This window comes from Actinia tenebrosa, unplaced genomic scaffold (assembly GCF_029948245.1).
Source record: "Actinia tenebrosa isolate PJP-AT-01 unplaced genomic scaffold, QUT_ActTen_1.0 PGA_scaffold13__45_contigs__length_12533684, whole genome shotgun sequence".
Lineage (NCBI taxonomy): Eukaryota > Metazoa > Cnidaria > Anthozoa > Actiniaria > Actiniidae > Actinia > Actinia tenebrosa.
Window position 1 is genome coordinate 457525 of NW_028292573.1, and position 27228 is coordinate 484752.

At 37.1% G+C, this 27228-nt stretch overlaps 1 protein-coding gene across 3 annotated transcripts in view; it reads left to right on the top strand.

Annotated features, from left to right (window-relative positions):
- Positions 1-27228, top strand: part of LOC116291021 (anaphase-promoting complex subunit 7) — a 136516-nt gene that overhangs the window by 96021 nt on the left and 13267 nt on the right. For 2 of the 3 annotated variants that reach the window (XM_089029049.1, XM_089029050.1), the window contains exons 15-18: positions 5688-5788; positions 14789-14833; positions 24828-24940; positions 25480-25596. In XM_089029049.1, coding sequence (XP_088885175.1) covers positions 5688-5788; positions 14789-14833; positions 24828-24940; positions 25480-25596 — 376 coding nt within the window. The remainder of the gene's footprint in view (positions 1-5687; positions 5789-14788; positions 14834-24827; positions 24941-25479; positions 25597-27228) is intronic. The other variant, XM_089029051.1, reaches the window with a different exon arrangement.

Genomic DNA, 27228 nt, shown 5'->3' on the forward strand with positions numbered 1-27228 from the left:
ATTTTAGTTTCCCGGGAGCTCAAACGCTTAGGTCTTTACTCTCTCATTCTCTCCCCAGCAATAACAAAGATGGCGAGTTTTATCGAAGGAAAAGGAGTCTGGGGGGAGGGGGTACTCCCATATATGGACTATACAGGGATGATCCGCTGAACAGGGTATGGTTCTCGAGCTTCTTGTCATAAACAGGGTATGCAATTTCACTCAAGGTCCAAGTTCTTCCTGAGTTTCCTGTCATATTCAGGGTTTCTACTTTCGTATTGATCGAAACTGGTTATCATGGTCGTAAAAAAAAACGATACGCGAGATGACATGATAATTGAAACAGGAACTCAGTGCAATGAATTATATCTTTTGTCATAAACAGGGTCCCCTTTCAGAATCCCAGCGGAACACCCCTTCCCAAATTCTGGCGGAGTCCCCCCCGGGGAAAAGGAGATAAAAAGCCTATTGAATTAATTCATGTTTATTCATCTAACAATCAATAAACTATGGATAAACATATCAAAGTGTGTGTAATTAGTGATTTATTTGGTCTCTTAACAAGCATTTTCCCCGTCACAAACCAAATATTCGCCTTTCTCCTACAGCCCATGAGAGATCACTACATTTTGATAAATATCTTTGTTATACAAAGTGTTTTGTCGTCTTTCTAACTTTCATTAAACACTATATAGCTTTTGGATGTATGAACAGTAGTTTTTTACAGTAGTTTTTTTGCTACAATTGATAACAGTAGTAGTATGTTAGGGACTGCACGGGCCGTATTTTCGGTGAGGATTTACTAATTTTGGTTGAGGATGGTTACGTGAGGATGGCTGAGGATTTAATTATGTTCTGTGACGTGTACGCATTCCGTGTATCATATGCAGTGGATTTAATTATGTTTATACTTATTACCATAAAATGACGAGTAGGCATTGTTTGTGGTTGCCATGACGACCGAGTGACGTCATTAGTTTATTGTTAGGCAAGTTTGGACAAGTCTTTTGTTTACCAATCCAATTTATAGAGCGCGGGGATTTTGAATTTTTGATTCTAAAACTCAACCAAGCAAACAATCAAGCAAGACCTAAAAAATATACTTTGAGGAACGCAATAGATACGTTATTCCAGGCTCGTGGCTATCACGCTACCGTCAATGAATTCAAAGGACTAATGAAATTTTTTTTTTTTTTTGAAACAATCTTATGTGTTGAGCAAATTCTTTATAACATTCCTCCATAATTCTTTTAAAAACAAACACCAAAGTTCAGCAATCAACCAAGCATAAATCTTCCAAACTCTTAAGATATCCCTCATCAAACTCAAGAAAAACTTCGAGTATTTGATGACTGTTGTATCCAACACAACTCAATTAATGACTCATAAACGATAAACAATAAGACCTACTAAGTTCTTCCTAATTATGCAAAAAATCAGCTGAAAATGATAAGTTCTGTTATCTTGTTCTTTATTATATAAACAGCGATCATTCTATTTCATACTAGACCGTAGTACAATGATTCTAAAATTTCCTGGCAATCAAGCTCATTAATGCTGTCATATCTCTTTTCCTTCAATCATTCTTTGTCACGTGATAGATAAGACACGGCATCAAAACAATTTTATAAATGCACAAATCTACAGGAAGCCCATATCCGATTTAGTCTACATAATTTAATCTACAGGAAGCCCATGGCCAATTCTTATTTCCACAGGCAGGCCATCCGATTTAGTTATTGAAAACACAGGAAGCCCATGACCAATTCTCATTTCCACGGCCAAGACCATTTGGAATACGAAAATGACTGATTTTATAATAATTTTATATTTGCTTATTTTTTTCTATGATAGAAGGTCGATGAGAGGTCGATGTGAGGTCGATGAGAGGTCGATGAGTCGTTGATGAGAGATCGATGAGAAGTTAATTCGTCCTAATTCGTCTACTGACACGCCTACTTTTTTTACAGCAGTCGGCGTTCCATCTTTCACGTATTACATCGCACTGCACATTCAAATTTTGGGGCATTAACGATTTTCTTGTTTGTGTGGATGTCATGCACACTTTTATGGCTTTTTAGTTCCTTTTCCGTAGACAGCAATATGCAGGGATCCCCGATGTCAGCGGCTACATTTGCAAAATGATCAACAAATTGGTTAGCAACTTGAGTCTGATTCGTTAATGGACGACCATCAATCTCCAAGTTGATACGTATATCATCTACACTTGATGACTTAGAGTCCAAGAAAGGTTTAAACACCGTATAAAACTCCTTAGGATCAGTCTTGGCAGATCCTGTTTTAGTCAGCCAGTAATCTTTAATAGCTTTTCTCAAGAGAAAATGAACTAATAGAAGGAATCCCCCCTATATAGCCTTGTAACCATCATGTGCACAGTTTGATGCTATAAACCATTTTTTTCTGCACGTGCATTTACTGAGCGTGCTCTACGCTGTTTGCTTACGTTTTTGTTTTTGTTTTTGTTTTTTTCGTTATTTCGCCTCTGCCCTGGATATGAATGTGCACGTCCAAAGCAAGAAATTAAAGTAGTAATTTTTCAAATTTTCAAAGCTTCCGACCTACATCATCTTGATTTGAACATTTGAACATAAGAAAAGCACAAGGAAACGTTAGCAAACAGCGTAGAGCGCGCGCGTACTATGCGCGTGCAGAAAATAAAACGATCAAATAAATGATATCATTGGAAAATATTTTTAGAATTCTAAAAATAGCATCAAAGTGTGCACATTATGGGGCACGGGAATTCCTTCTCTTAGTTCATATTCTCTTGCTTTTCTACGTAGCTTGGTTGCGTTGTTTCTCCAAAAATTCTTTTTGCAATTCTTTCAATTCTTGAATATCTCTTCTGGTATTTATATTTCTCTCATAGCTTTCTTCCATTCCAACGTGATGTACGGGACGTCTTGTGCCCGCACTCTCATCTTTTTACGAGGTGCATGTACATCAGCAACACTAGTGAACAGCATATTCCAGTAAGAATTTTGGTCATCCATCGTGTCAAATATTTCCGCAACTTGCCATGGCGCAGACTGTAGATCTTGTAGGTAATCCTTTACATTTAAATTCTTAAAACTTCTGAATGAAATTACCTTGTGTGGATAGTGTTTACCATTCACGTTCATAATGCCATAAACCAGCGTATGATCGCTTATGCCAGGGTCGTAAGTATCACAGTCTCTAAAAAGTTCGGGTTTATTGGTTAAAATAACGTCCAGCATTGACTGACTTGTTTCGGTTATCCTGGTAGGCTTGTCTATGAGGCATGAAAGACTATGTACGTCTTCAAGATCCCTTAGCAATTTTCCTTCACTGCTTCCAGGAATCAGGCGATTAAGGTTGAGATCTCCAGTAACTATAATGAATTGTGTTTGCAAGCTTGCCCACGATATAATGTCATTCAATTCTTCGTCTAGTCTAACATAGTATTCACTCCCAATACACTTAGGTGGCCTATATACGCCAACAACGATAACTTTATGTTGACCAAATTTCGATTCAATAACGAGAGATTCAAACGTTTTATATTTTCTGTTTGTTTTCGATCTTTTTGTTTGTAGAGTAGACGCAAAGTATGTTTTGCCTACTGGTTTCGGAAAGAGCTTAATATTTCGCCTGCTTGTTCGCGTGAAGCAATCTTTCGCACACAAAAAAACACTGCTGTGTGGTTGTAGTCTGTCCACTGAAAAGTATAATCGAAGACCAGGTTGTGGAGGCAAAAGAGCTTGGTCTAAAAGCAACATCTTTAGCTGATCTGACCTTGAAAGACGAAAAGCATTTTAATCTTTAGGAATGACCTAATGTTTAGGGACTTGCAAGAGGTGATTTGGTTACCCGGGATAACTTCCACTTTCACCATGACGGGCTCGTCTTGTCTGGTGTATCTAGTCGTCTTGTCAGAGTTTCGGTATCTTTAGGCTTCTCTGGAGTTAAGGTGTTTCGGTACAGTTTCGTGATCACCAAACAGAACTTTTTCAATCGTCGCGTTGACAATGTTCTGTTTGCTGGATCATTTTAGAATTTATACCAGTTGTTGCTCTTGGTTTGAAGTTTGTACTAATGTATATTTTATTAAAATCAAAGTCTTCAACGCAAGAAAATTGAGAAAAATCGAAAATTGGAAAAAATAAAAGTACGCGCGATTCAGATGTGCTGTAGAAAAACTGTTAACTCCTAAGAATCCCCAATTCATGACAAACAAAATATCAAGGATTTAAAGAAATTCGTATATTAGATTTGGAGAAAATCGCACGAACATTTTATACTCTCAGTTTTGTTTATCGCTTTTGCGCACTCGGTTTAAAAAATTACTATTGAATAAAATTATTCAAAAATATCCTAAAATGTTGCTGTTGCTCTTGTTTTTATACTGTGTGAGTTTGGTCAACTAGTTCCTTGCTGGTCTTGAGAACGAATTTTTTTTCGAAAAGCGTTTTTGACTAAAGATTTAGCAAATCTTCAAAGTTTTGCGTTTTCCACGATTTCTCATAAACGGCTCGAACCATTGTTTTTTAAATTTAGTTACGTCTTCTCAAGGATATATTATCTGTACCTGCAAAAGCTCATGTCGGTTGATTCATTCTAATATTTTTAAAATGGCCCTTGAAGTTGGGAAGTCACAAGGCAAGAACTCTACAGTCTCTTTTCGCGGTTCATAAGTTTATGCTAATATATTCCTGACACAACTATCAGTGCATTCCTTCGTGATTGCTCTCGCTCGATGCCTTTTGTATTTTATATGGTGCAAACCCATTACTTATAAAAATCAAGTCTGTCTGTCTGTCTGCTTGTTTTATTTATTCTTGTCTGTTTGTTTGTTGTTGTTTTTTTATGAGAGCAACTTGATTTTATATAATAATGTACATGTACATATATATTAATTTCATTAAATTTGATGGAAATTGTAAATATAGCTCATGGCTATAGGCTACGCTTGTGCGCCCTATACGATTTTAATAGATTTGCATACGTAAGTTTCAATAAACTGCACATAATAAAAAAATAATGACAACAATAATAATAATAATAATAAAGAAAGAAAGAAATATGAAAATATAATGATGATGTTAAAAAATAATGATGAAAAATATCAGCGGAAAAAAAAGAGTTGTTATGGAAATCATAAATTAATAATATTAATAATAATGAAGATAATAGTAATAATATTTATTTAGACACGATAAGTTTTACAGCGTTGCTGATGTGGTCGTGTATTTTTAAAATAACAAATATAATACCACTATAATATATATCCAAATATCTCTTTCACTCTACTCTCTCTGTCTTTCTCCCTTTCATTCTATCTTTCTCTGTCTCTGTCTCTCTCTGTCTCTCTCTCTCTCTCTCTCTCTCTCTCTCTCTCTGTCTCTCTGTCTCTCTCTCTCTCTGTCTGTCTCTGCATAATTTCTCTGGATGGTTTGTGATGTCTAGAAACTGTGGTTTCGGACGTTAGTCCTTCGTCGGAGTAAATGTCAATGACATTTACTCCGACGAAGGACTAACGTCCGAAACGTCAGTTTCTAAACATCACAAACCATACGGTGTATTAAATCAAATCAAGAGAGCTTGATATCCAGTTCTACTCCATGAAATACCTTAAAAATTTATTATATAATTAATTATTAATTATTATTATTATTTTATTATTTTATTTTATTCTATTTATTTATTTCTACCTTACCATACCGCAGGTTTAGTAGAGTGTTACATGACAGCAGACAGGAACAGAGATGCTATGGCTGTAGCTAAAAATGCTCACAAGGCACTTGGAGCCACTGCACGAACGTTGACAGTAAGTTTATTGGTACTGAATATTACTCAGGCCAGACCAGATGAAGCAGATTCCGTACGAGGGTGGAAATTCATGATACACAAAACAGGGTACGATGCAATGGAAATGACACACGACATAGTTAGGGAACGGCTACCGACACGACCCAGACGACTAGCGACCTCGAATTTTGGTTTCCGTCACAATATTATAATTATTTTTGATTCACGGTAGCCAAATCCCAGACGACCTGGGCTGTGTTGAGCGCGTAATAGGTGACTTGCACTAAGAGGTCACGTGATGAAATCAGCCATTGTGGCTGTCATTTTACAGGACCACGGCGCAGAATGCCTAATGTTTAAGGGACATTCAAATTAGGCGCGCTGAAACAAAAGCATCGCAATGGCGCATTGTTATTGGTTATTGCCGTCACGTGAACTGCATATGACTCAAACAGAATATTTAGTATCTTGTCAATCATCTCATGATTGACAAGATTCTTGTACTTTTACGGCATAGTGTATCTTAATACGAATACGTATCAAATACGGCACCTTATAGTTTACTCGTTGCCAAGAAACTATAAACAATCCAAACAACACTCATGATTCTAGTGATTCATACTATCTAGTAATCTATAAGATTAGACTCATACTCAAATACGGCATCTTATAGTTTACTCGTTGCCAAGAAACTATAAACAAATGAACCCAAACAGCATTCATATTTCTAGTGATTCATAGATCTACTAAAAGTAGACACATACTCGAATACGGCATCTTATAGTTTACTCGTTGCCAAGAAACTATAAACAAATGAATCCAAACAACACTCATGATTCTAGTAAGAGTAAACTCACACTCGAATACCGGCGGCATCTCATAGTTTATTCGTTGCCAAGAAACTAACTATAAGCAATCCAAACAACACTCATGATTCTAGTGATTCATAGATCTACTAAGAGTAAACTCACACTCCAATACGGCATCTCATAGTTTATTCGTTGCCAAGAAATTATAAACAATCCAAACAACACTCATGATTCTGGTGATTCATAGATCCACTAAGAGTAAACTCATACTCCAATATGGCATCTCATAGTTTATTCGTCGCCAAGAAACTATAAACAAAAGAATCCAAATAGCACTTATGATTCTACTGGCTCTTTAGCGAAAATGTACATATGGATCACTTGAGGCAGTGAGGAGGCGGAGCTTAGTTTTCTTTTCTATGAATAATAATGAACCATGTTCACCAAAATCCTCATTAAAATCTTTAGATGAAAATGGATACTATTAAACAAAAAACATATATTACTCAACCAAGCAAGCAAGGAACATGAGTTGCAGTATTTGGCTTCTTTGAAAAAAGCACTTGGTATTCTTGAAATACAACGGCATTGGTAGAGATGCGATATCACATTTTCGAACACGCAACCAAGCTACAAGATGAAAAAGAATGTTTTCGTTATGCTACAACGCTCAAGTCATTTTGCTATTACGACTTCGCAAGGCAAATAGAGAAGTGTGATCATCAGATTCGTCGTATCCGCTATAATATTTAAATGGAAGAAAACGAAGACTTTGAATATGATTCAGACACAGCACCTCTTCCCCTTTAGCAAGTTTACGCTCAAAAAGAACATCGCACAAATTGCCCATCAACTCTGGTCATTTCCAAATAAGAGGTTTTGTGAAGAATGGGGAGGCATTTTTTTAAAGAAACATTATAATATCTTTATACTATTAAAAGGATTTGAAAAAATTGGAAAAAACGATTAAAATATTTTTTAAAGCAAAATTCGCGGGCATTTTCTCCAAATTAGGTACCAGTCTCCACTCGGACAGCTTCTCGAACAGTACCAAAATATATGCTGAGTTTGTGAGCAAATTTGTCCGTTTTAAAGCGAGATCTGGAGGCGAAATTATGAATATTGAGCAATATAGAGGCAAGGTTTCTATGGCTATACAAATGGCGGTAGAAGGATAATTTCTTATCAAAAAAAAGCACTGGAATGTCGTCATTTTGGGCGGTTTTGCTTTGTTGGGTCAAAGTTAAAACTCCTGAAAAATCGCTACTTGCTTTAAGCTTAAGGTATTAGGATACGAAAAATAGCGAATTTATTAATTTCGTAATTTTCAACTTTTATCTTTCATATGTTTGTGAAACTTCTTGCAATTTTTGATTGGAAAAGCCAAAATTTTGGGAAAAATCGTAATAGTGACTTTATAAAGACCGGAAATGTACCGTCGCTTAATATATGCACATCTGTCATGCTCCTTTGTCATTGTAAAAAGATCCTACATTGCGATCGTTCAGAACACCAGATAATTTGACAAGTGATGACAAAATGGAAGGCTCAAGGTGTTTTGGCCAACACCATCGTGGCTCCCTGCAGCTTCCGGCTCCAAACAAAGAAATGTGTTTTTCTCGAATCTTTTTTGCCGCTAAAACCTCAACTTCAAAAAGCTAAAAGTCCCTTGGATTTCATTCGATTTTCGAAATTTGGAGAGTTTATAAAGTAACTCATGATCCAAAAAAGGGTGTCTCCGATTTTTGAAATTTAATTTCTTTCCAAAGTTATGACGCTTTTTACTCTAAACAACACTCCAAAAGCGATCGCTGAACTTTGATCAAAAATAGCGAGAGATATAAAACAGATATCAAAAATCTGGGACACCCTTTTTGAGCTTACTATCTCCTGAGTATGTTAAACCATTTTTCGCAAACATGGCTTAAAATGTACGTGTCCGTTAACGTTTTCACTGAGGCATGGTCAAATTTCGCTTCGAGGACAATAATGTGAACAACAACAACAAAAAAATCGTATTTTGAAAATTTCTTCATAAACTATATTTACTCAGCTTTCAGAAAATGTATACATTGTTTGTGTTATACTATTTATTATATCCATTTTGAAATCACAAGCAAATTCTGCAATCTGATTGGTTCCCTGCAGTAGTGATTTCAGCATAAATTGCGCGATTTTGAGCTCTAAAGAGAGAGAGAGACATGTCATTTTCTAGCCAATTATATTAAGGAATCCATTTGAGTGTTGAGCTCGCCGCTTCTTGCGAAAAAAACAGCCATGGCTCAAAAAAAAATTTCTGAAGAACGATTTTAACGTAAAAAGTCGTAAAAAAAAAAGACTTAAAAAGCCGTAAAAAGGACTTAAAAAGACCAACTGAGTACTTAAAATTGCCAAAAGCATCTTTGTAAAGTAACTGCTTAAGTGAGTTGAAGATATTACAGCGAAAAGCAGTGGGGGAAAATGCAATCGGTATCTTTTGAATGTGACTTCTTGGCGATTGATCGTGGAAAGTGGTTTCATTTTCAATCTTTAAAGCATAAAACACATCCGCAATGCAGTCATTTAAAAACGTTTTTCTTAAGAAGAAGATTATTGCTGAGCTACGTGACTTCTTAAGGACAACCGAAGGACAAAACAACCTTTGATTTTTGCTGTTTTCTCGGCACAAAGTGTGATCTTAACATGTTGAACAGAAATCGTAAAATACAAGCAGTGAGCATTGGCTGTATGGACAACAGTCAGTTCATTACAACCCTTTTGGGCAGGATTGCCTTGCTATTTAATGTAAGTAAATGATGCTTAATACATGTAATGCCTTTTGGTCCTCTATAAATTTATTTTAGTTTTGGATTGAAAGTGTTGATTTTCAAAATGAGAATCATTGCTCGATCAGTATAAACAAGTTCTCTTGACAGCATGTTTGAATCAACTGCTTGTAGATCGCAAGTCATGTCGGTTTAAACGTCTTTTTCAAAAAAAATTTCAAAATGGATATAATAAAGTGGTAATTGAACTTCGTGTCGTGCAATTTTGGTCTGAAATCAAACTTGCAATTACAAATCGCGCGTTTGATTTCAGACCAAATTGCACTCCACTCAGTTCAATTACCATTATAAAGCCAGCGTGTTATTTAAGTTTGCGCGCATAGTGGTCGTAGATGTATCCTAATACCTTAAGCTGGATTTTGGAAGCAGTTAAGCAATGGTGGGGCAACCAGTTTCAGTTGTTACTTTGAATGATTTTCTTCACGACGAAAAGCAGGACCCGAACAAAGTGCAGGAATGATAAATTTCCATACATGTAAACACTACGAAAACTGAAATTGACCCACAAAACATCGCATTATGGCAAATTGAATCACCAAAATAAATGATAAGCTTATATTGTGTGGTTGTCATTCTTTAATATTTCCATTTCATTTTTCGTGCATTAACTTTCGATTTTCTTCACGAAGTGCTTAAACTTTCAATATTGTAACTTTGCCTTATAAATATAAACGGCCGTGAAAGGAAAACTGATATTGGGAAACTGGAATCTAGTAATTTATTCGCTAATTTCCCGGATGTGTCACTCAATTCTGTGCAATTCATGAGCAATTCATCTATTGTCTTCGTCATGTATACATACACTTAGCTTTAACCCCAAAGCACGTCATTTGCATAGCTAATGTCCACTTATGTTATTGTTAACCAAGTTTGATCTGGAGGGTTAAGTACAGACAGAGTGACGTGAAGAGCTGTAAAGTAAAAGTTGAAATGGAGGGTTTGGACAACTTTCTAAAACGACAAACAATTGATCCCAAGCCACAGGGACATCAAAACTGTTGGAGCGTTACGTCTGTCGATCTATGACTCAAGAAGGTTTGGGAAAGGTCGACCCTATGGTGGTGGAACAAATACTTGAGGGTAAATGTGAAACTTTAGCGGAGAATCGAGACACTTTGGGGTTTGTAAAAGCCTATCAGTAACTGCACGAACTGAGTCAATGTGATAATGCTGGGTTATTAGATAACAATGTCATTGTGGAAGTTCACAGGATCCTCGTGTATCAACGCAGTCATTTATGTACAGTTGGAAAATGGAAAATACAGTGAGAAGGAACGGCTCGCAGAGTTTGAAGGTAAACTCCATATCTATCCCAATCCGTTGGATATGGAACAAGCCATGCAGATGTTGATTGACGAGTATAACCACCGCTGGTTTACTGTAAACCGCCTTCGAACTGCAGACAGTAGAAGACCTCTACAAGACGTGTTTCGAACCCAGTGGTTAAATCTAACTGTAAACGACCCAGGAGAGAGCTAGACTTGATAACGTTCCCGTATCCTGATTTTAATTTTCAGCATTAAGTTCTCATTGTTGGTATTGGGTCCAACACAGAGTGGAAATACTCATTTCGTTCAACAGATTTTAGAAAAAGATCGTATCGTGTATGAGAAAAAGAGAAAGTGTCGAATTTTATGGTGTTATACTCAGTGGCAGCAGGGCTATGAAACACTTAAAAAGTTTTTTAAGAAGGAAATAACTTTGTTTGCACATGGCTTGCCAAACGTTTCGGATGATTTAAGTGAAATCCCCATGACAGCCCCATGGTATCTCGGTTATTTACACAAGGTCGTTATAGAAATGCCAGTATCATACTTCTTCTGCAGAACATGTTTCCCAAAGGCAAATACAACACGGATATTAGCCATACGTCCGTCCGTCCGTCCGTCCGTGTACGCAAGAATCCCGATTGGCTGGTTAGATTATCTTTTTTTCTTTTGGCGGGAATGTCGACGCGTTGCAACATACGGGTAAACATAAGGGTAAATTCGGCTATTAAACTTTTGTAAAAAACGTTTTTACACCTGTTATTACGTATAGAAATACCGAAAGATAACAACACAATTTTTTATTCAAGCTTATATTTATATTTATATTTACTCTATTTCCGAAATCGATATGTCGAAAGAAAGCTCAGAGGAGAATGAAGCCAAAAGAAAGGCCAGAAGTAAAAGAGTTTTTTCGGAAGAGGAAAAACTCTGGAGGCGTGAAAAAGAAAGGCAAAGACGAAGGAATCTCACCAAAGAAAAGCGGCAAGCAGAGAGAGAGAGAGAACGCAAATCCAGGCAGGACTAAAACTTAACGGATGAACAAAGAGAAAACGAACGTGAAAGACAAAGGAATTTGAGGCAAAACATCACGGATGAACAAAGAGAAAATGAGCGTGAAAGACAAAGGAATTTGAAGCAAAACTACTAGCTAAGGCTACTCTCAAATGCACAGAAAAATCGCTTTAGGGCAAGTTATAGACCAAAGACAATTAAAAAAGCTTTCATATATTCAAAGATGGATTAAGAAGTGTTCTCCAAGAATTCAGGTGTGTGTTGTTCAGCAAACAATCGTATATTATTATTTTTTGACAAGCATTTTTTCTCGACGAATCGACAAATCAAAGACTTTCCCTCAAAACTTTTAATATTTCTGTAGATAAGCTTAATTTATTTTAATGCTGGAGGAAATATAAAATATAAAAGAGCATATTACAACAAATATTCGTCCTTTGTTTAGCTTTGTAAATCATTAACAATTCGGTTGTTTTTAACCAACTATCATATGTTTTTCGTTCAAGAAAAATTCAGCTTTGTTTGCCTCCTATCGCGGGTCCCATCGGCAAAACAAAGCTGAAGACTTTCATTCAATAATTTTATATCTTTATACAGATAATTTATTTACATATTGAATGAAATGTAAAATTACACCAAACATTCAACTGTTTATTAAGTTGTTCGAGCTAGCCATGATTATGCAAATGAGCTTAAATTTGTGTTGTTGAGAGATGATATTGCATAAAGACCTTGTCTTTCACTTTATAACCAAGCTAAAAAATGTTCAAAAACATTTACAGATGCCAATTTACTGACAAAGAAATTAGTCCTTTTGTATTTTGCATTATTTTCTATTTTGTCTCAGTTGTTCGTGTCAAGTTTAATACTGAATGTAAACTTTGCTTTTCGAAAAACTTTTGTCGTTCGTGATTTTCGTATCTTTCTCACACATGAAAACAGTCATGAAAACTGGTAAAATCGAATCTCAAAATTTAGTAAGCTTAGTTTTCAAGCTTCTCGAAAAGTAGTTAATTCTCATATGAAAGGAATAAAATTATTTCAATGAAGTAATTAAAAAACCTTTTTCCTTTTAACTGATGACACATTTGGTTTTAAATGCTCAGGGCCTTCAATTCTCAAGTTTAGTTAGTTGATGATCTCTAGGCAATTTTCTCTCTGATGCTACTAAAGCATTTGTTTTTTTTATTTTCATTGCGGTAAAAATACATTTAATATAAAAACATCAAAATTCTTATGGTTTTCCAAACATCGTTATGTGAAAGATGCAAGTAAGCTTTAGTTTTTCTCACCTTAACCAGTTTTCAAGTCTGTTTTATAGTCCTGATTTGTCCTAAGGGAATCGGGAATCTCCAAAATTTTCGATTTCAATGAAAGACATCCAAGGTAAATTTCACTAAACCTGATATTTTGTTGGATTGTCTGTATTTATCTTTCGTTTTTTTAAAAGTAAAATTAAACAGAAATTCAAAGCTTAAAAATGTCGGCCATGGAAAACTTCGTCGAAGAATCTTCAAAGAACAAAAATAGCCCGTGGGGTGGCTTGTGGTGAGTTGTGTTCAAAATTCCTAAGTGGGTTGGTATAATTGCGTATAATAATGGTATAATAATGATCTTATTTTTACCTTTCAGATTCATTCAAATTAGGCTCCCTGGCTCCCTAATTTCGTATCAGGAGCTCCGCTTTTAGGCAGTGCCTAAATATATATATTATACTCGCCTGTCGAGCGAGAGACCAGGTTCGATTCCCTCTCATGGAGTTTACATTTTTGGATGATAAACAATTGATGTGCCCATCACTACCCATCCAAAATGTGACGCAATTCGAATACAAAACAATCTGCTCGTCATTTTATTGTAATGATTTGATAAACAATTGATGTGCTCGTCCTTTTGCTAAATGTGACGCTACTCGGTAGTGATGGTAACGAGAAACAATAATTGTTTTTAAAAGAATTATGGAAGGATATACACTTATTTCAATAAAGCTAGTCACCTGAAAAGCTATAAAGCTGAGGCCGACAAGGATTATGGGTACATGATTACACGTTCAACCGCTTGATAACTGTTCATGGACTTGCGAATCTTTTACCTGTTACAGTCTCACCTCTTCTAAGCATCATCGAGCTGCAGTTTGTAGTCTTATAACGTCAATTGGTCGTCATGGCAACCTCCATAGATACCTACCCATCATTTTATGCTAATATTTAATGAATAATTATTGTGCTCACCACCAGCCCACCACTAGCCCACCACTAGCCCACCACTAGCCCACCACTAGCCCACCACTAGCCCACCCAAAACGGGGTTTGTGCCATTCATACTACTTGCGAGAATTAAGAAAAAGATGGCGATTGGGGTGGGGTTTTTGGTGATATAAGGTAAGCTAGCGCCCTAAATAACAATACAAATCCCCTTTTATTTCAAGCAATATATTGTTAGTAGGTATCTAAAGTATAGTTTTGCTATTAACTCGCGAAGAAGAGAAAAATTAAGGTATTTTTTGCGATACGATGTAAATTAAGACCTACGAAGTGTTTAGTCTTGTTTCGCCCGCTACATGATCTGAAAACATACCATATTTTTCCTCTTCCTGGCGAATGAATAGCAAAAATCTGCTTAAGGTATTTCTATTAAGAGTATATTTCTTGCAAGAAAAATGCATTTTTCAAGAATGAAGTTGAAAAATACTTGAAATTTTTTTGGCAAGAAGTCGTTTCTAGGTCATGAAATCGGCAAAACAAGACTAAACACTTCGTAGGTCTTCACATCGTAGCGCAAAAAATACCATATTTTTTCTCTTCTTGGCCAGTCAATAGCAAAAATCTACTGTATATATTTATTAAGAATATATTGCTTGCAGGAAAAGGAGATTTTTATCGTTATTTAGTGCGCTAACTTACCTTTTATCACCAAAAAAAAAAAAAAAACCCTAATCCGCCATCTTTTTTTACATTCTCGCATAGCTAAAATCCTGTAGAATGCCAGCCACAATGGCTGATTTGATCACGTGACCTCTTAGTGCAAGTCGCCTATTTGGTAATATGAATACCTGCATAAAGCAAATATGATTGGCTGATTTTTTATGAATATTTTCTTACAGTTATGTGCCACTGTGATGATGCATGAGTCGTCTAATTATGACAAGGTAAATACTTTCTTGGTAGGTCATCTAGAAGCCCATTTAAGGGAGCTTCAATAAAGCATATATGGTTTCATTTCATTTGCAATTTTTTGGTCTAAAGTCAATTCACTGAATGCAGGACAAATCCGCACGCAATAGTCATTGCATGATTTGTTTAAAAAAATTCAAAAGTTGTACGTTTATGCGGTTCTGTTCACACGGGACTGAGCTATCCATAAAATAATTCTTATTTGGGTTTTTATTATGCAATCGTCATATACAATTACTAGGTGTCAATCAATGCAAATATAACATTTCCTCCCTTCTTAGTTATGAATCACTGTGATAGAAAAAATATCTCTGAAGGTTCATATCTCTTATGACTGTCCTAATGTTGTTCATACATATAACGTTTTTGTGGGCTTCTGTGCCTTGCTGGGTATCGATGTCCTTTGCCTTGTCCTTCTTGCGCCATGTTGCTTTTAGCGGGGGTAACTGTCTTGCTTGTCTGGGTTGTGCTGACTGATGGCTGTTCTACTTCTGCTGGGCAGACATCTTCTGCTGGTCTTGGTTGAGGGTCGCTATGATTTTCATCATGCTTCCTTTCTTGGATTTGGTCTGTGTGCCTTCTCCAATAACTTCCAGCTTCTGTTTTGACTTCATACATCAATGGTCCTAGTTGTGTATTGATTAACCCACTTCGTCGTTAACCCATTAACCCACTTGTCTTGTCCTCTGTAATCTCGAACTGTCACTGCCTGTCCATTATCAAACAAGCGTATAAGTGTCTTCTTCTCGAGTGCTTTCTTCATTTGTTCAAATCAAATCCAGACGGGAACGTATGTTTCGACCAAGGAACATTTTGGCAGGTGTTTCGTTAGTGGTAGCATGAGGTGTGTTGCGGTATATCAGTAGGAAATTTGCTCTTCTTGTTTAAAGAGGCTGATTCTGATTTCATTGCCTTCATACTCTGTTTGAAGGTTTGCACGAATCTTACTGCTTGTCCATTCGTTGCAGAATGGAACGGTGCTGATCTAAAATGGTGAATTCCATTGCTTTTCATGAATGCTTGAAATTCCTCTGACGTGAATTGCGGTCCGTTGTCGGAAACGAGCTGCTGTGGTACGCCGTTTCTTGCGAATACTGAGCGTAGTACCTCAATAGTGCTTGTTGCTGTGATCTTGTTCATTGGAAACACCTCTGGCCATTTGGAGTGTGCGTCGACAATAATCAAAAACTGTTTGTTCATAAATGGTCCAGCAAAATCGATATGGATCCGTTCCCAAGGTGAACTTTGGCCATTCCCACGGGTGGATGGGTACCTTTCTTGGGTTGTTTCGAACCTTGTTACAACCAGGGCAGGCTTTGGTTATCAGTTCAATTTCGGAGTCGATTCCTGGCCACCAGATGTGACTTCTAGCGAGAGCTTTCATTTTTACTACGGCTAGGTGAGTCGAATGGATGACCTCCAGTACTTGGTTCCTTAGGGTGTCTGGAATGATTACTGGTATACCCCACATGAGACATCCCTGATATCCCTGATTTCATCTCGACGATTGTAGTACGCCAGTAGTACCTTGTCGTCTGGCTTAGTTGACTATCCAGACATGGTCTGTTCATAGACTCTACTTAAGATCTTGTCTCTTGTTGTCTCTCGTCTGGTCGTTGCGCTTGTCACTGGTAACTGTTCAAACTGACTTAAGTGAAAAATGTCAACAGCTTCTTCCTTTTGATCCTCTGGGGTTACTTCGAACGGTAGTCTTGAAAGGGCGTCAGCGTTAGTGTGTCGCTTAGTGTTCCTATACTCTATGTCGTAAGTATAGCCTGATAGAAACATAGCGTATCGCTGTAGTCTTGTAGCTGTGGTCACTGGTATGCCTTTGGCTGGGCTGAAGATGGTTACTAGTGGTTGATGATCCGTAAACAACGGAAACTGTCTTCCGTACAGGTAGGTGTGGAATCGTTTGATTCCAAAGATGATTGCTAATGCTTCTTTGTCAATTTGAGAGTAGTTTTTCTCAGCTTTCGTTAAGGTGCGAGAAGCGAATGCTATTGGTCTTTCTTGTCCATCGATGATATGGGACAGAACTGCGCCGAACCAATACGTTGACGCGTCGCATGCTAAGCGGATAGGCTTCTTGGAATCATGATGACACAATACCAAATCTGACGTGACCATCTCATTTATCGTCTCGAAGGCTTTGTCACATGCTTTCGTCCACTGCCATGCTTTACCTTGTTCCAGTAGCTGGTGGAGTGGTCTCATTACCGAGGCTAGGTCTGGTAGGAATCTGTGGTAATAATTTACGAGGCCAATGAATGCGCGAAGCTGAGTTACATGCTTTGGTGCTGGAGTATCACGCTTTAAATCTTCTCCTCTGTCTTGTGTATGCCGTGCTTGTCTATCTTGTGTCCACAGTATTCGATCTCATCTTGGAAGATCTGGCATTTTTCTAGGTTGACCTTGAGTTGGTACTGTTGCAGACGACTCAACACACTATCCAGGCTGTTAAAATGTTCGATATTGTCCTTACCAGTTATTATCATGTCATCTAGGATGCAATAGACTGATGGTATTCCTTGCAGAATCTGTTCCATAGTCCTCTGCCATATTGCTGGTGCAGACGCTATTCCAAACAACATCCGGTTGAACTGGTATAGACCCTTGTGCGTATTCATAGTTAAATACTTCTTTGAGTTTTCTTCCATCTCCATGTGCAGGTAGGCTTGCCTCAAATCGATCTTTGTGAACTTTTCTCCAGCTGCTAAAGATGCGAACACATCTTCTATCCTGGGTAACGGGTACTGGTCCACTGCAAGCTTGGGATTAACTGTGAGCTTAAAGTCTCCGCAGATTCTTACTCTTCCGTTTTTCTTGAGTACGGGAACTATGGAAGTGGCCCATTCGCTTGTTTCCACTTTGGATATTATTCCCATTTTCTATAGCTCGTCTAATTCTCGCACCACCTTTAGTCTCAAGGCATATGGTAGTTGTCTGGCTTTCAGAAATATTGGTTGCGGTTCCTCTTTGACCTTTAATGTCGCCTTGATGTCCTTCACTTTTCCGATTCCTTCTTCAAAGATTGTTGGATATTTGCTTAAGATATTGTCTAATGCGTTGTTGGTACTTACAGGTTCCTTATTCAGTGTTAACACGTTGTTTATCTCTTTCCATTTTAACTGTATCGTTGCTAACCAATCTCGGCCAAACAGTGCTGCTGTGCCTCTATTGACTAGGTATAATTCGAGGTTTTTCTCTTGATTGTTGTACTGTACCTTGACGCGCGTGATTCCTAACGGATGGATTTTCTCTCCTGTGTAGGCTTTTAAAACAACTTTCGTGGGCTCAATTTTAGCCTTGCCGACTTGCTTCTCAAATTCATCTTTAAACATAACTGAAACTGCTGATCCTGTTCTAAGCTCCATTGATACTTTCTTTCCATTTATATTTAATTGTAGTTGAATTGGCTTAGTTTTCTTCTCTTTTATCGAATTAATGTCTAAGCTCAATGTCAATGTCCGACTCGTCTTCGTTATCAGCATTGTTATCGAGGGCGTGTACATTCCGCCGTGTATGGCGGCGTGTTTTTTGTCTGCGTTTAGTTAAACATGCTTCGGGTGTTACTAAAACGAGTAACGCAGTAACGAGTAACGAGTAAACCGAGTAACCAGAAAACGAGTAACATGAAATTTTTTATACATTGAAAAATCAGATTACGACTTTTAAAATCATTATATTGAAATGATCATAAAATATTTACTAAAATTACTTACGAATAAAGCTATTTAATACACAGGGATTCAGGAGATCCAAAAGGAACATTCCGTGGTCAGCCGTTCGGGCACTTCCGCATTCATCATTGTACAAATTGGTCGAGAATTCTTCCAAGATTTTCTCTCAAGGGTTACTGTTATGTTGCCTATGGCTTATCTAGCCTGACATTTTAGCCATACAGTAGCAAGAATTGAACGAGAAAATATTGAACCTAATCTTACAAAGCGTTTTATTATGTCTTATTATACACTCGACAAAATTATTTGATTCTTATTGGACAATTAAGATAGAGGAGTACAATTAAATTCCAAATTATACTCTGTAGAGTCCCCAATAAGTTGCTCAATTTGGTTGAGCGTATTATGAACAAAACATCGCACGATCTTCTCGTGTGTTTCGGAATTTATAGATACTCGTGATGTTTTGAAAGTTCTCAAATTGTACTCGCCTAAATGCTCGTCCAATTTTGACTGCATCACTCGTACCTCGAGATCGTGTGCTTTCCTATACAAATAAATAGCAATAATTCAATCCCTGTTAGCAGAGTCTCCCTTGTTGGCGATATTCTTGGTCAATAATAACGACAAACGAAGGAGACTGCTTGCAGGGAAATAGCGAGTGTTAAACCAAAGTCAAATTCTGGTTCTGACGAAGAGAGATAAACGAATAAATCAAAGTGAAAAGGAATCCTTGAAACCACGCGGTGAACACTAGGTACAACACTCATTCTCCATCGAACTCAAAAGACTAAGTAATCGATTCTTCTAAACAACTACAAAAATATAACTTGCACTCGTGGAGTCCGTCAGTTTGATCTAGCTTGCGAGGTACAAATTGCAGACGGCATTTGTGTAAAAAAGCTAGACTAAAACACAATAGAGAATACAAATTATGATTATTTATCATACATTACTATTTATTTCAGATTTTTCAATGTATAAAAAATTTCATGTTACTCATTTTCTTCTTAATCGGTTTACTCGTTACTCGTTACTGCGTTACTCGTTTTAGTAACACCCACATGCTTTTTCGATGTGTCCTTTTTTCTTGCAAAAATAACATGTAGCTTCTTAATGTTTACATGAATTAGATGAGTGACCTGGTTTATCACATCTAAAACACGTATTGGTTTAAGCTGATTTTCGGTTGGTTTTCTAGGCTTTGCTTTAGCTATCTTGTTATACACCAACTTCTTTGTGCTTACCTTGTAATTCAATGGCGTCTTTCGCGGCCATTTCCATTGCTACGGATATTGCGATAGCTTTTTCCAATGGTAACGTAGATTCAGAAAGCAATCTTTTCTGTATTCCGGTATTACGGATTCCACATACTAATCTATCTATGAGTGTGTCGTTTAGGTTATCGAAGTTGCAGTGAATCGCCAACTTCCTTAGTTGTAGTTGTAGTTGTAGGCTACGTAGTCGTTTATAATTTATCCTTCGTCTTGCATTCTTGTATGAAATCGGAAACGTTGAGTGTTTACAGACGGTTTAGGTGATAGTTTTCTCTCCAAAGGGTGTACGATGGTATCATAATCAAGCTCAGAAGGTTTTTCTGGGGCTGCTAAATTCCGCAAGAAATTATAAGTTTTACTTCCAAGTAGCGTAAGAAGCGCGGGAACTTTCTTCGCTGTTTTGATCTCGTTGACTGTAAAATATTGTTTCAAACGCTCGATGTAGGCACTCCATGTTTCTGTAGCTTCGTCGAATGGTTCTATTCTTCCAATAAAGGCCATTTTCGTTTGTGAAAACCAAGGAAATCTCACATTATTTCAAGAAGAATTCTTCCGAATTTTTACAATGTGGCCATCCTCGTCACCAGTAGTCGTGGTGTATTTGTGTTTTTATTATGCAATCGTCATATACAATTACAGGTGTCAATCAATGCAAATCTAACAAGTTCTTAAATGTATTCTTAAAAGTTTTCATTCACAAGAAAGTTTTAAAGTAGTTTCACTGAGGAGAAGTCGATTTAGCGATTTCGTTGGCGCTTGGCTGCATCACAAACTACCTAACCATTTTGTACCTGAGTCGTAAGAATGCATCAGTGGATTTACTTGGACTTCAATAACCATCGTGGTGTTTTGTTGGACTGCTGTGGTGACCTGTACGGCAGATTGCGCGAGAAAAGCTGAACTAATTGACCACCCGGTGGAAGGGCGAGTTTTTTAGTAAGCCAAACTTGAGCTCAAACAAGTACGCTATAAACTTCTTTTGGAAATGAAATCAATAGTTATATTTTACCTTTAAATGTACAGAAAGGTAGACCAGTTAGTAGTCTTTTTAGTTTTCTCTGAATGCTTGCCATTTTCACCGAATTTCACCAACTTGACGTCACCAGCGTGCTCCATACGAGTGCTCCATACATTTGTTCTTCATAGGTGGTGAACCAATCAGATCACGCGTTAATCTTAGTTATGTTATAAGTAACATGTCCGGAAAACTTTGCGTATGACAAACCTAATGAAAAATTGATCGGTACCGTCTAAACAACTTATCCATCAAGCCATAAACAGTATGCTTTGCTCGTAATCAGATGAAAAATCACTAACATTATCATAGCGATACGAATCCGTGTAAACAAAACATATTGTTTTATACAATTAAAGAGATAGTGCATTGTAAACGGTATGTACAGTTACATTTTTAACCGGTTAAAAATCCGTACGGTGCCGTGTAAACGCAGCCTTAGCCTAAGGTCAAACGTCGAACGACAAATGAGCCGTACGCACTGAAAACAATAGATAATAAGACCATCTTCTTTTATGTCATTAGGTTCGGCTTATGTGAAGTTCAAAGTTCAAAGTAGCTCAACTGGGTTTTGTTTGTGACATACCTTCGATTTTTGATCCGGAAATGCGTCGCTTCCGACAAGCTTACTTTGAAATTTTTTTTTTTTTTTTGGTAATAGAGATAGATTGATAGATTCAAAGTTTTATATACCCTGCGAGCAGAGATTCCCTTTTCTATCCCGCTAGGGCGAGAGGAAAAAGGAACCTCTGCCGGCACACGCGATTTATCGCGTTGAGCATGCGCGAGGTGACAGTGTGCAACGTCATGTTCACGTTGTCAATTTTCCCGCGAAAAGTTTAATTTGTGGTGTAAATTTGAAGTTAAGCGGAGTAAATTCTAATTTTAATGTTAAATAACTTTCTTATACTTGAATTTTCGATTTGGTTCAGACAGAAGCTCACAGAATTCTTTAGTTCTTGAAGACTAAGACGTGCATCCGCCATCTTGAAATGAGAACAAGCCCGCGATCACAATCAGCGGAAGGTGACATTTATTGTCATGCGCTAAATGACGTAAATAAAAAAAACAGTTTAAAACCTGTTTTTTACATCCAGAAATGTGGATGTAATTTCGCGGGTGCCTGCAGAGGTTCCTTTTTCCTCTCGCCCTAGCGGAATAGAAAAGGGAATCTCTGCTCGCAGGGTAAGTTTTATATGATATACCATTTATAACGATCAGAGTTACCATAGGAACACGTTCAAATCAAATCGCGTTTTGGCGAACTCCTGGATACTAGTTGTGCTTTTCTGAGATTTTGCTTTTCTTACGCTTAATAGTTCGCTCGATTTAATGCTCAATCTAACTTGTAATATGAGCAATCGTCCTTTCATTTTCCTTTCATGATTTCTACTTCGTTTAGCTTATTTCAAATTTTTTTTTTTTGTAATGAGCAAAGATAGATTGATATATTCAAGTTTTATGATATACCATTTATAACTATCAGAGTAACCATAACATGTTTAAATAAATCTAGTATGCTAGGTCTTTAAAACCTGGCCGACAAATTTATCTAAACTTGTCATTACAATAAAATTGTGTAAGCTTATTTCGCTTACTTCATATAAGTATTTGACTTATTGAAAGTCTAGTTTTGACGTTTATTTAATTTTTTCATTAGAACCTGCATATTCCCTGATTCTTTTGATATAAATGCATAACGTCCTTTTTCACGAGGGTAGCCCTTAATAGCCAGTGGCTAACAAACCTGTGGCCCTCATTCCATGATCGAATTGGAATTTAGGAGTTGATTTTTGCGGAGGGAGGAAAACCGGAGAACCCGGAAAACCCTCGAAGCACAGGAGAGAACCAACAAACAACTCTACTCATATACATCACCGAACCCGGCGGGACTCGAACTCGGATCGCATTGATGAGAGGCGAGCGCTTACACCGCTACGCCACCCGTGCTTCCCCGTACATCCGAAAGTTAAGCAATGCTCGTCAGCGCGCATGCTCAATGCTAGATATCATATGCATCCCACATTCAACAGCGACATTCCAATTCGTTATATAAATATGGTTTCGATTTTTAGATGTTCCAAGAGTTTTCGCATGGCACAGAATAGGCGGACACATCCGGGACATTTCTATTGTTTTGGCGCGCGGTTCAAATCATGTTCACTTGACTGTGACTCGTTTACAGAGTAAAATTACAAGAGAAATGGCTAAAAATGGCTCAAGTAGACTCTGAAAACCAGTAATTTTGTATCTTCTTCTTAAGTTTTTTACATGGCCAAAGGGTGCAAATGAAAGTAGAGATATCATCTTGTCGTTGGGTAAAATCAAAAAAATTAAACGATAAAACTTTTTTTGAGGATTTTAACAAGAAAAAGAAGGACTTTTTAAACATTTAAGTATGGAAACATAGAGGTCGTACATCTTGATGTTGAAATATTTTGTTTTCCAAGTGAGTTGGTCGATGGCCAAAAGGTGCAAAACAAACGTTAATGTCTAAAGAACATTTTGCACCCTTTACACGGACTATCCGTTGAAATTATACTTGAGGTTTTTAAAGTTAGAAAAATGTGTGGTCTTTGCGCCTGGGTTGAGCGGGATTCCCGAAGTACTTGCAGCTGTCCGCGGGACTCTCGGCAGCATCAAAAACATAACCTCTATTGTTTATGGATTAAGTCATTTTTCATTTCTCGCCTAAGCTATTTATCATTTAGTAAAGATGAAAAGGTAAATTATACACCGTGAAAAGATGAAAAAAATTTTACTTTTAGTAAGTTTGCTCGGATGCATTCGCCAATCAGAACTTGAGGAATTCTATTATCATTCAAATTTATGCCCACCCATTGAAATGTACGTGAGAATCTGAACTGTAAGTGCATGTCCCGAAAACAATAGGCATTCTGTGCCATGGAGAACTAAATCCGAGAAAGTAACTTCACGTATTGTTTGTTAGCAAATGACGTAAGACGATTGATAATCGTTTAACTACCGATCTGCTAACATCTCAGTGAGTGAGCGAGTGACATTGTTTCGGGCCGCCATTGTCAAACTGGCAGTGACTGAGCAGAAATTAATTTCTACGCATGTTGTTTTTACGTTAGTCGATGAAATTCAAGGCTCAGTGCAGAATTAGGAATTAATCGGGTTGGTATAAACCAGAAAGTTGAAGATGGTGCCAAAAGATATTTATTTTGTTCGTCTACTCAAATTTGTAATTTAGCTACTCAAAGCAGTATTAATAGGTCTAACTTTAACTAGGAAAATACGGCCTCAAATCTTCCGGTGAGTGAACAAATCCATTTAAAAAGTAAAGTTGGTAGACTTTCGTCGACTCTTAAGTCATTTTATTGGGTTTGAAATCGTTCCAGTTTTATTTTCTGCGAATCTCACATGCTCTTGTTCAATCAAGAGTGCATAAATAAGAGAGGGAAACTTCTTAATATTGCGTGCGCCATGTAAATTCCAGGTTGGGCTATTTTTTAGTAACCGGATGCAGTTTAAATTTAATTTGTTTGGCATAAAAATTGGGGGAAATTGCCGTCAAAAGGAAATTTTTCAAACAATCGCTAAAGACAGATGCATAATGAGTACGGCGCGCAAAGCATGCTAGTGAAACATCCTTTGACCTAACGGTTGCTTGACGGCCAATGAGCGTGCTGTGCCTTAGACCTAACGGTTCCAGTTGCTTGGCGTAATTTTGTTACGAATCTCTATTGTCCAAAATATTTCCAGGTTTTTCCTGTGCATTTTTTTTTTTTAGCGTGTAATTCACCAATTTCTATACATCGGTCAAACAGAAAGCACTCAAGCGAGGCTTCAAGGTAGTTTCAAAGGATTATTCAAATTTCAACCTTGCAGCCTCGACTGAATAAGCCGGGGCTTAAACCCGTACCACAGCGGTGAGCCGGCGAGTGGTAAACCACTACGCTAACCATACCACACCTTAATTAGTCTTACTAATTGATATTTTGACCACTGACCATTGTTCAACTGACAGGCAAAAACAATGCTGGAAAAAGCAATCAACCTCGATCCATCTTCAAATGATGCTGTGTGCCTGCTGGCAGAGGTGCATGGAAAGAAGCAGGAATACAGCAAAGCTATAGATTTGTAAGTAAGACTGGAATCCTTTCTAAAGAGCGATTTAAAATATATTTAAAATGTAACAATGTCAATGAAAATGAAAATGAAAACTTTAAACTAAAGAGGTCAAACTTGTACAAGATAAAGTGCAGTATTACCGCAGTAGCAGTGTCGGAGATTTGGAAAACTTTTCAAAACAATTTTGACTAGGGATGGTGCTTCTTCAGTTTACCGCGGTTTCTGTAAAGCAATGATATGTGTAAATAAATATGTAAATGTGTTTTTTGAAACCAAGTACTATCCGAAAAATTCCTCCAGGGAAGATAAAGGCGGGATATGTGTAGATGATCTGATGTTCCCATAATTTTAATTTACCGTGTGTCGTGTTTGATGCTGTGAATAAAATTAGCAAAAATAAATAAAGTAGTAACCAAGTCACTGACTTGAGTAACGTCCCCTCATCCATCAACGCCAGTAGGCCTTTTTTTCCTCTCTCGAGACAAAAAGAGATTTTGAGTGAATTTTGATTGTATTCCGCTCATGCTGAATTATTTCTTTTCATGCAGATTAAGAAAACATCTTATAAACCACCGAACTGCTCGTCTACACCAGTTATTAGGAGATTATCTGGTCATGACTAATGAATACCAGGAAGCACTTGATCAATACACCAAGTCACTAAGGTACAGTAGTATATCATGATATACAAGCATGGTCAGACCAGTTATTAGAAGATTATTTGGCCATGAATGATAAATACCAGGAATTACTTGATCAATACACCAAGTCACTAAGTCACTATCATGGTTTATAACCCAACGATACATTTTTGCGCGCTTTCATTAGTACAAATGGATCACGTGGTACATCTTCACGGGACGTGTATTTAGCAATTAATCTTCAAGCCTGAATGGGCTATTGGCTCATAGGCCATGAGGGCGAGAGAGGACTAATGGTTTTATTCAAATCCAACTAGTCGGTCAAATATCTAGATGCAAACATGCAAGTTATGTATTAAAGTTAAATTTAATGTTTTGGTTTTCAAAGTCGGCACTTATTGCTACTAGTAAGATATTACTTATATAGCCTGGTAGTAGCTCATCCAATCAGAACACAGCATTGATAACAATTATTATCCGAAGGCGAAGGGATATCCGTTTAATAAAAAATACGAAAATACAAAGAAGACAATAGAAATAATACAGATTAAAATTTGACGGGTTTTCTTTGTTATTCGTAGAGCTATGTATCCCATATTTCCCTGCTCATTACGAATAGACCTAATTCGTTGCGTTTCCCTTGAAAATAAGATTATTTGATTGTTTTGTATCCATATTCATGTGTCTTCTCATGTGAAACCAAGTGCAACCGTTAAACAAAGAAATCACACCCTTGGGAATGACACGTGGTCTAAAATGGGAAAACATTGGAACGCAACGAATTAGGCTCTATTGAAGGGCTTTATCTAGATAAAGCCCGCTATCCCTGGGATGTTTCTCAATATTACGCTTGACATGAGTAGAGCGAAGGCATTTAACCCGTGAAATAAAAAATGTCAGTCAAGGTGTAATAGTCAGATAGACACACACAAAAACAATGGAATTAGGGCCTAAGCATTTTGACATTTTGAATTTAAAGTATTTATTTATTTTTATTAAAAATTACGTCTTTCCTCTGAAAAAGGAAAATATGTCGTTTTGGAGCACATTTCATTGGTTACTACATTTTGACGAGTAAAGCTTTCTTTCGTTTTATGCTGCGAAGTATTACAATGCATGACCTTATTTCGCTAAACTAGAAGCTTTTTGCTTGACCCGTGATGGCGTTAAAAAAGTCAAATAATGATTTTAAACATTTTTAATAGTCTAACAAGAATGAACAAATCTATTGCAAAAAAACTAAGCTTACTTTACAAACTTCAGTTTTACGTCAGTTTTACGCTCAGTTACGGTAAATTTTTTACCGTAATTTGTTTTCCAATAGCCCGAAACTAGGAGTACAAAATGCTACTATAAGTGGCACAAAGTTATCAGTTATAGTTCGGGGTCCAAGTCAAACACCAGTTTCGCAAGTACTGCACTGCTAGCTTTCTTCCAGCTTCGAAGATGAAGAGATTTTTCCGAGTCTCTCGGCTCCTTGTGCATTCATAAACTGGTTTTCGAAATGTCCAGTTTATAATAACGATCTGAACTTTGAAAACGTTTTTCAAACTCTTCACTATTTGAGTTTTCATTTCTTCTAGCAATTACAATTCTTGTTCTCTTTGGCTTTTTTGCTAAAACTTAAGCAATTCTCCTTTCTTGTTTAATAAATGC